Consider the following 10,748-nt stretch of genomic DNA (forward strand, 5'->3'; position numbering starts at 1 on the left):
TAGCATACATCTATTTATAACTAAATTTTATTACCCTTTTGAACCATGTCTAATTACTATCCGCACCATTATAAGTTGTAAATCACTTGGGGAGCGTGTAGCTCATGTTACACTATCGAATTACATTTCCCACAAGCTGCTCGCGTGCGTGCCTCGTGAACCATTTTAATTATATTATTATTATTACTTATTTTACCTAATCTAGTCTTAAATAACTGTTGCTCCAAGTGAAACTGACTATTCTGTGGCCAGAACACAACATTATACAATAAGTAATTTTATAGATGAAAAACTTGACCTTCTATTGATTATAGGTAATATATAATGAAATGTAAGAAAGAACTATCAACGAATTCTGAAAGAGAGAATGTGACAGGTGGGTGTGGCAAGAGGGGTCTGATTTTCTATTCAATAGCTCTAACCAAACAAAATTGAAGGCTATAAAAGTTAAGGTTTGTTTGAGCAATAATTATTTTATAGAGTATTTTATGTTTAATTTCATACCTTTTTCAGGGGTGGTGGATAAAATAGGGATGATGACATGCCAAGAGAAAATGTGTCACATGGGTCACACTAATGGAAATTCAGGATTTTTTTAATATTGCCTTGTAGAATTAAGAATTTAAAACTTGTACACCATTAAAATATAGATTATTAGCTAAGATTTTATACTTTTCTAATTGGTATACCATAAACAAAAACCTTGTGTCATGCGCAGTAAATGATACCCGAGGCAATACGGTTAAAGGATATAAGGACAATGGGATGTAGAGCCTAGAGAGAAACAAGATTTATGAACTTTGAAAAAAAAACAAATTTTTGGGGGTTCTTAAATAAGATGGTCTAAGAAAGTTACATAGACCATTTGAAAGCAGCTCTGATTTTTTTTATCTGTAATAAAACAGTAGTTTTCAATCTCAGGTGATATACTTCATCATCATTTGTTTCATAGTTACTGCAAATGCTATTTTATTATTCAGTTTTTATATCTAGCATAATGCTATTTTTATCATCATAATTTTCATAACTTATACAATAATATTTTTTATTGCCTCACTTCTTATAGCTAACACAATTTTATTTTCATTGTAATACCTTTGAAAGCTAGTGTTATTACTTTTTGTGATCACGACTTTCATAACTAATATTTCTTATTGTCACACCTCTCGCACCTAATACGATATTATTTCTTATTGTCACACTTCTCACACCTAATACGATATTATTTCTTATTGTCACACTTCTCACACCTAATACAATACTGTTGCTTATTGTCATATTCTCATACCTAATAGAATACTATTTTTATTGGCATACCTTTCACACCTAATACAATACTATTTTTATTGTCATACCTTTCATAGCCGTCAACTGTTCCTTAGCAAAATCATTATTTGCTTGTAAAGACTCAATCTGAAATACATTAAGACAAAGATTCCACAAATTAATTTAATACTCATGTAATTAACATACAGTTATAAACTAGCAGCTGCATTAATCAAAACAAACACTCCAGAGATCAAGTCACTGCTAGAAGGCCTTTTTTTTTTTCAATAACAGAGTTCCTGTAGTAAACACAACATAGATTTGAAATACTAATTTTAGATATCTTGGACTGTATTAGTGAAATGAGAATATCTGTAGTCAAACATGATTTTATATAATTTTTGTAAGGCTTCATAAGCTTAGGCATTATACACCATCACACTCTTCTTTAAATATGTGATGAAAAACTGGAAGACAGTTGTGTTCAAACATCCACATATTAAATCATAAGCTCCATTAAAAATGAAACTGTCCCCTTAGGCTTACTTATTCGATTCGATAAATTTAAAAAAAACATTTTACACAAATGATCAAGTACCAATGTTATCAAAATTGAAAATTATCTTAAGGATAAAAGGAAAATGTCCAACTCTGATTTGCTGTAGGAAAAGCCATAAATCTATAAAGTGTGGCTCATTATTATCAATATTAATATTGCTGTAAGACTCCACAAACCCATAACAGCAATTCTGGGTTCAAAGTGAAAGATATATTGTGAAGAAAGATAATGCTGTTATAAGACGATAATAAAACACCTCCCTAAACGAAAATATAAAGCTTAACTAGTGTTTATACAGATCATATACAGAGCAAATTTCCAGGACTTTCCAGAACCCAAACACATCTCAATCCTTCTGTCTTCATGATTGTTAACTCTCTCACTACTGACTAAGTAGATTACACTGACCACATGACCTCAAAAAGACCATAGTTTTCATAGTATAATTTTTAATATCTTGTGTGTCTTCACAAACTTTTTCAATTAGTTGCTCAGAAGCATACCTTGTGAAGAGTTTTTATTATCATGTTTTTTTTCATTATTTTACCTAATCTAACATAATAAGTTTCTATTTTTTTTTTACATTTTAGTTACTTTTATAATAATAAATAAAGAATACACATGAAAAACAAGAAATATAGTACTTACCTGGGTCTTTAAATTTTCCTGTTGATTGTCGATGAAACTTAAGCCTACATTTTTATACTAATGGTACTACCACAATAAATGAGTTTTTATTGAATTAAATACTGCACCTAAGAACATAGAATAAAAATATGTAAAAATCAAACAATGTGTTATAACTATCATAATTTTTCTTGCTTTCTAACTATAATGTAAGAGCATTTAAAAATTCAGCTGAGCTGAAAAAGGAAATAAATAATGTACTGTACAGAAAACAATGTAATACAATATGCCATTTGATAAATTAAAACTTTGGCTTTCTATTGGTGATAAATAATATAGTATAAAAGGTCAGAGAGAACTATTGGAAATTTGGGAAAGAGAGGATGTGATAGGTGGGTGTGGCAGTTGGGTCTAATTTTCTAATTTACGGTTCCATAAACCAATAAAATTTAACTCTATAAAAATTATGCTTTGCCTGAGTAATAATTACATTCATTCAAGTTAAATTCCACACTTCTTGGAGGGATGGTAAATAAATTAGAGAAGAGAGAAAACTTAGAGAGCAAATGTCACAATTGTCATACTAGGGGCAATTGAGGATTTCTTTACCAGCTTCAACCTGCAAAACATTGCAGTAGTTTTCATGACCTTCACTTGAATTTTCCTTATTCTATCATCTTCACATATGGCATTTAAGCTACGTTTTCTTGCAGGCATTATGTATTAGATTAATAAATCCTGGTCTATTTGAAAAAAATTTACAAGGTCAGACAGACAAATTCAGGTAGAAGTAACTATATTTAATAAAACTACATGTAAAGTAAACAAAGTATAATAATGGTATTTATGATAATGTGCAGAGTATGAAACAGTTATAAGCATTTAGTGTATGACAGTTTTAGGAGTTGAAACAAAGAAACTCACAAAAACAAAGAATAAAACCCATAATAAAGAAAAAAAAGAAGCTAAAAAGGTGTTTATAATAGTCTATGAAATGAACCAAAGCTAAAGTAAAGTAAATGTAAAGTTGTAATAAAGGTAGACTTAGCTGAATATGCAGGAACATCCAAATGTGTGTTCACAAAGTGATAAGCATATTTTTTGAATGAACTGTGGAAGCATATTTTAGACCTAAATAAGTTGAGAAAGCCCATAGAAATTATAGTTAGTGTAATGTTCATTTCTTTTTAGGAAACTACATACAGGTTAAGTGTTGTTTGTGTGAAATACTTTGCAAATAAAAAACTACAGTTGAAATCAAAGCCAGTCATCACGTGATGACAACGACATTGTGCCATCGTGTAACATAATTATTGGATTAAGAAGCAAAAAACGAGTAAGGTGAATCTGAATGGAAAAACCAATATGTAATCCATACTTCTTGGACAAAGGCCTGTCTACATATAGGAGATTTGTAGCATTTGTTCCAGAAATTTGTGAGAAAGGTTCTGGACAAACAAATGCAAGTGTATTATCTATATAGATATATTTATTGCATCTTGATAAAGCCTATCTTCCCTGCATTAAAAAGTTTGACTAAGCAAAAGAACAGACAAGATTATTCTGAATGGAAAAGCCAATATGCAATCCACGCTCCTCGTACAAAGACCTTTCTAATGATACAAGATTTGTAGCATTTGGTCAAGAAATTTGCAAGAAAAGTTCTGGACAGATATACGCAAACATATTCTTTATATAGATAAAATTAAGAGCTTAAAACTTATGCAGCAGTAAAATTTGATTAATTAACCATGTTTTGATGTCAGGTTTATTCATATACAAGGATAATAAAGTAGTTTAATTAAATTTTGAATGTAACTCCCTAAAAAGTCACAACATACACCTTGACCTGTCTCTAGCAAGAGGATGAAATGGAAATATAATAATAAGCTAAAGTTCTTTTAAATGCTTATTTAATATTAAAATTAATGAACATACCAACTTTCTATATAAAAACAAAGAGTAATGACATTCGAAAATAAACAATACATAATGTAAACGTATACAAATACACAATTTCCTCTGTTATGTATGTAGAATACAATTGAACATCATACGTATGTGAAATGTTTACAACTCTTACTTGTGCTGCTAAAAGCTTCTCTTGCTTCTTCATTTCTTCCAGCTGGTTTTCTAAAGCTTGCTTTTCTTCTGTTGCTTTATTCGAAAGTTCTTCTTCTTTCTCTTCTGATTCCTGTAAGTAGAAAGGTCATAATGAAACATGGATTATCGTATTAATCAAGTATGAATTTATTGAGTGACAGAACAATAATAGAAGACGATCTTCTAGTCTGTCCTTGTAATTAGTTTCTAGCCTACACTTAACACTTGTTTCTATCTTGTCCTTGACACAAGCTTTTGACTTACCCTTGAGACTTGTTTCTACCCTACTCTAGACTTTAGTTTCTAGTCTGCCCTTGAAGCTAGCTTCTACCTTAAGCTTCTTTGATGCTCTTGATGTTAGCCTGTCCTCAGCTAACTTTTGGCATACCTCTGATGCTAGTCTAGTCTGCCTTTAACATAAACATCCAGTCTGTTTTTGATGCTAGCATCTGGCCCATTTCAACTTAACACACTGCTAACACCAAAATATTCAACAATAAACAAACCACACAGTTTTGCTCATTCAACTTCAGTTTAAGTTTATTAACAAATATCCATTTCTTTATTCATATTTCCTTTTCACTGTTAGCCCTAATGGTGCTTTTGGAAAATAGTATTACCCTGGTGATAGTACTTAGATGTGTAGTTAACATAGTAATGATATTTGGAAAATAATTAATCTAATGATTGTAGATAAATATGAAATTAGGTGTATAATTATTTTTATGATGTTACTGGAATGTGTCATTACTCTAGTAATGGCATTTGGATGTACTTGTATTCTACCCACTGGGCCTATCTGTGACCTGTTTGTAACACATTTCATATGATACAGTTCAGTAAGTCCAGGTTATTGTTGGTTAACAAAGTGAAGAGTTAAGATATTTTGAATAACCATCTACTACCAAAAATGTAACAAGCTAGGAATGGCTTAATGGACAGAGAACCATATAGCAATTACCGAGATATTAATAAAATGACTTTTTAAATAAATAACAAGTCTTAAAATCTTGAAATTGGAACTTTCTTTACTACCTTCAAGCTCTTTGTGAGTTCTTCAATCTCTTTAAGGTGTTCATCATTCTTGGCTGCAAGAAGCAGCAACTCCTGCTGGGTGTTTTCATATACATCTCGTAGGTGATTACATTCCACTTCAGTTCCAGCCAGAGAACTCTGAGTAAAAAGGAAGTTTACAGTTTTCAGCATATCATGCAGAGGATTAGGTTTCTCTTCAACTCCTGCCACAAATCTGTTTCAAATAAGCTTATGTCACTGAATTTTTTTTACATTGTTTTGAAAACATTATTCATATATTATAGGCACAAAGAGACAATCAAACAAAAGTTTATTCAACTATGTATTTTCCAGCAGATTAACATAGTAAATCACAGCTCTTATATAAGTACCATTTTCTTCTGAAAGATATTCACACATTCAAATCTATTAATGTAAAAAATTTTACAAACTTAGCATAAAACTCAAAAACCTAAAAATATAATGATACATCCTATTATACTGCTAACATGAGTTCTCACAATGCATTAAACGTTTGAACTAGAGATATTTGATTTCCTAAGGTCTTCCCGAGCTAGCGAGATGTTTTGAATTTAGAACATCCTGTACAGTAGTGATTTATGATAGAGAAGATATCTCTAAAATTTTTCTCTTATACATCCTTGATTATATACTCACACTGAAGTGACTGAGAGGATTGAAAGATAAACTACTTATTAGTTGAATGTGATGCCTTGACACATTTTCTAGCCTACATAGGCTTTATGCTTTGCCACCTTATGTGTTATACTGTGACATGAAACTCACCTTTCTTAGGTATCTCACATTTTGAGGCCTTTCAAGACTGTGATTTCCTTTTTTTCAACATATATTTACATATACAAAAAACATCATACACTTACAAATTTTTCTAAACAAAGTACAATATTACATTTGCAGGTTTTTTTGTTCTAAAGTGTGTTGAAAATTATGAAATTCAGTGTAGAAATTAAAGTTAAAATCTTTATCATAGAAGAATTTTAGAGTATTTTCTCAAACCACCATACTTAACACAAGTTTTATTAAGAAATTGTATTTTTGTCATTATTGAATGTTAAAGGACCTAAATAATATGCAAATGTTTGAGCTTCCATTCACATGTGCAATTTATGGTTATATGTAAGAGGGATTTTTAGCACTGGCTAAAACATGGTCTCTCCCCTCTTCAATTCTGAAGTCCTTTCACAGCATCTTTGTCAGTGAGCAGTCCCGGTAGTATGTCATAATACCTAATTATGACCCCTAACAATATAGAGGTAACCAGTCACGATCAACCTATTACTGTATTTTTGGTATATACGTTATTTTGTTACTTATCAATTAAATAATTAATACTTTATTTAATTATTTATTATTATTACTATTTAATATCATTTGTTTTACAAGTTCCCAATGTAAATAATAGAGGATTGCACTTTCAGCATAAAGAAGTGGAGATCAAGATTGCGAATTGCTGCTACAACAGCAAGGGAAACAAACATAAGCCTAGCCTAGCATTAACAACATCTTATGTATAATTGCACAAACCATGCAAGTTAATCACTATCTTCTCAAAATAACTTGAAATTAATTAGATATTAATAAGAAATTATGAAGTATATTAATTAGGCCATAATTTAAAAAATCAAATTCTGAGAACTTAGCTTTCCATTGAATAAAAATACATAGATTTGTTGGAAATTTAAGTGAAATTATTCAAGAAAAGTTTTGAAAATTTGAATCCCCCATGAAAAAAAAGCCTTTCCAATCAAACTACCTCACATCATATTATAACACCTATAGGTCTTGGGAACTTTAAAAATCTATCATTAAGCAATTTAATGTAACTAGAAATAAAAAATTCATCCGATACCTCAAGGTCCTGAGCTCTTCGCACAGCTTCCAATTTCTCTTGAAGCACATTCCTCAAAGATTCCTGAGATAAAACAACTACTTATTCTTCAGAGAAATACAAAAATTCCCTTTGTACAATAAAACTAATAACATACTGCTGATATCTGATATAAAACTGAAGAACACTCCATCTTAACACGAACAGCAACACAACTGTCTATATTAAAATTGTGCAATGTTTCTCTCTGTTTTACTACATACATTATCTCTCTTTTTGTTGTTCACAGTTGTTTACCCTATTGCCCATGGGTATCCTTTACTGCACATGACAAAAGGTTTTAGTGTCTTATATTCAAAATTTTATTAAACTTTTTGTTTCTGTTATACCAATTAGTATAGCATAAAATCTTAGCTAATAATCCATATTTTAATAGTACAAGTTTTAAGTTCTTAATTCTATAAGGCAATATTCTAAAAAATTCTGAATTTCCCCAAGTGTGACACATGCAACACTTTCTCTAGATATCTTCTCCATTTTATTCACCACCACTCCAATAACTACAAAATTAAATGTAAATTACTCACTATAAAATCATTATTGCTCAGAAAAACCATAATTTTGATAGCCTTCAATTTTGTTTGGTTACAGAGCTATCAAATAGAAAATCAGGCCCCTCCTGCCACACCCTCTCTTTCAGGATTTGTTAATAGTTCTCTCTTACATTTAATTATACTTTACCTATAACCAATAGAAAGCCAAGGTTTTCATCTATTAAATGATGTACCGTATTATGTTGTTTTCTGAACAGATAATTGTCAATTTCATTAGTAGTACAGGCTTCATTCCCATGGGAAAATAACGACTAGCTTGGATGAAATTGTAATGGCTCTTGTCGCATAGTTAGAAAGCCAGAAAAAATTATGATTGTTAGAGGAAATTGTCTGTTTTTTGCATATTATTATTTTATGTTCTTTGATGCTTTATTTAATTAAATAAGAATTATTTAATGCACAACTACCATTTGTATAAAAAGTAGCATTTAGAGTCATCAATAGTCCACAGCAAATAAAAAATAATAATAATACTTGGGTAAGTACTTTATTTCTTGTTTTTCATGTTTATTCTTTATTCATTATTATAACAGTAACTAAAATGTAAAAATAGAGATCTCTTTAGGTTAGTTAAGGTTAAATTAGGTAAAATAAATAATAATAACATAATAAAAAATATTTCACTAGGTATGCATGCAAGCAGCTCGGAGTAGCTCGTGGGTAAGGTAATTCGATAGTGTAATGTGAGCTGCACATTCCCCAAGTGATTTACAACTTATAATGGCATGACTGGTAGTTAGACATGGTTCCAAGGGCAATAAAACAATAAAATTTAATTATCAATAGATGTATACTGTTATGAGTTTAAAGCTACTTAGGATAAATGAATGTAGTTTCATGTTACAATTAGAAGTCACTCTAGTAAGAATAAAAGGGTAATTTAGATTTATTTAAATTTTTTTTGGTGATTATGAGGTCGGTCAAGTTGACCGATCCCATATAGAGAGAGATAGGGTAGAGAATATAACAGATAAAATATAAAGTTTTACTGATAAAAAACGTTTGAAATGTATTTAGGAGATTTTTGAGGTGAAGAAAAGTATTTTAAATCTTAACATGAAAATTACTTTGCACACGGACTATTCAAAACAAATATTCAATATAGTCACAAACAACTCTTTAGTAAAAATACTTCATTGAAAAAAACTGATTTTTTGTGTACAAAATACTTGTAATGTGTACTAAAAGTCTGCCAAATTTTGTGAAGATACACACACTGTATTAAACGTTATAGTATTAAAACTATATACAAGTAAAAATGGTCCTGTGATCCATATTGAGTGTTAAGGAATAACCAAAACTTAGTGTGCTGACAATTTTTATAAACTAAAAACCTTAAAATATGATGCACCAAATGTAATTACCTTTAATTGATGAATACTTGCACAAAACTCTAATCTATTAATTTTTTCAAATCATTAACATAATAACTTTTTGTTTCTCAAATTTTTCTCTATATATCTAATTACTAATACTAAAGATATTGTATGCAATCAAAAAACATTTTTACATGAAACTGTCAAAAAATTAAAACTCCATTTTTTTTAGTCTAAAAATTATCATTTAGTGTTCCAAGTTAAAAATCTCACCTTGGCAGTGTTTTCATATTTGTCCTTTTCATCCTGATGTTTTGCTAGTTCCTCTGATATCCTATCTTGAGATATGCTCTTTTAAAAGAAAATAATCTTTTTAAATCCTCTAATATTACCAAACAATGACAGAATATTAACTTTTAACAGGTAAAAAATCAAAATCAAAAATACTGAGATGGATTCCTTTCTTAAAACAAGGGTACTCGCATTTTAATATCTACACCTGTTTAATGGATGTCTCCAAAATTCTTTGGATGATTATCACATGTAGTAAGACAGTCAAACAGCATTCTCTGGAGGGTTATTATACATAGTCAGACAATCATATGTCATTTTTTGGATGATTATCACTAGTAGTCAGACAATCATACAACATTCTCCAGAGGATTGTCTGACTACAGACTTTTGTTTATAAAAACCCATAATTCTTGACAGTTGCCCATTTTAATTAAAAATCAGTGTGCAAGAATACATATTATATATATAATATTGTTACGCCTCCTTGTGTAAAAGACAATAAATCATCCTTTAATGTATTTAATTCGCTTTGAAATTTACTAATGTTTTCCATTTGTACTTTTTGCCACTGTTGTTGACTTTCCTGTAGTTGCTGCTGACTTTCCTGCAACTGTTGGATACTTTCTTCCTGTTTCCTTTCTTGTTCCAGTTCCCACTGCTGTAAACTCTCTTCTTGTTTCTTTTCTCATACTTCTTGTTTCTTTTCTTTTTCCTCCAACAACTGCTGTAATTTCTCTTCTTGTTTATTTTCTTTCTCATCCAACCACTGCTATACTCTCTCTTCTTGTTTCTTTTCTTTTTCCTCCAACAACTGCTGTAATCTCTCTTGTTTATTGTGCTGTTTGAGCTGCCATTGTTGAAGGTTTTCTTGCCACTGTTGTAATCTTTCTTCTTGTTTATTTTCTCATTCTTCTTGTTTCTTTTGCTGTTCTTGTATTGCTGCCATCAAATCTGCTAAGCTGTAGTTTGATTTGCCGCTTCTCGTTTCCATTCTTTTTTTTTTTTTGTCCCACTTTCTGACACAAATTTGTTACGCCTCCATTCGTTAGTTAATTTCCCGTATAATTTCTTTCCGATGAAACTTT

At 30.2% G+C, this 10,748-nt stretch overlaps 1 protein-coding gene across 1 annotated transcript in view; it reads right to left on the reverse strand.

The window, feature by feature from the left end:
- Positions 1 to 10,748, reverse strand: part of LOC106478594 (sarcolemmal membrane-associated protein-like) — a 66,644-nt gene that overhangs the window by 23,930 nt on the left and 31,966 nt on the right. Inside the window, exons 8-12 of the mRNA XM_022382216.1 lie at positions 9,643 to 9,720; positions 7,461 to 7,523; positions 5,591 to 5,728; positions 4,536 to 4,646; positions 1,356 to 1,413 (exon numbers count right to left, since the gene is read on the reverse strand). Coding sequence (XP_022237924.1) covers positions 1,356 to 1,413; positions 4,536 to 4,646; positions 5,591 to 5,728; positions 7,461 to 7,523; positions 9,643 to 9,720 — 448 coding nt within the window. The remainder of the gene's footprint in view (positions 1 to 1,355; positions 1,414 to 4,535; positions 4,647 to 5,590; positions 5,729 to 7,460; positions 7,524 to 9,642; positions 9,721 to 10,748) is intronic.

The sequence above is a fragment of the Limulus polyphemus genome, unplaced genomic scaffold (genome assembly GCF_000517525.1).
Source record: "Limulus polyphemus unplaced genomic scaffold, Limulus_polyphemus-2.1.2 Scaffold230, whole genome shotgun sequence".
Classification (NCBI taxonomy): Eukaryota; Metazoa; Arthropoda; class Merostomata; order Xiphosura; family Limulidae; genus Limulus; species Limulus polyphemus.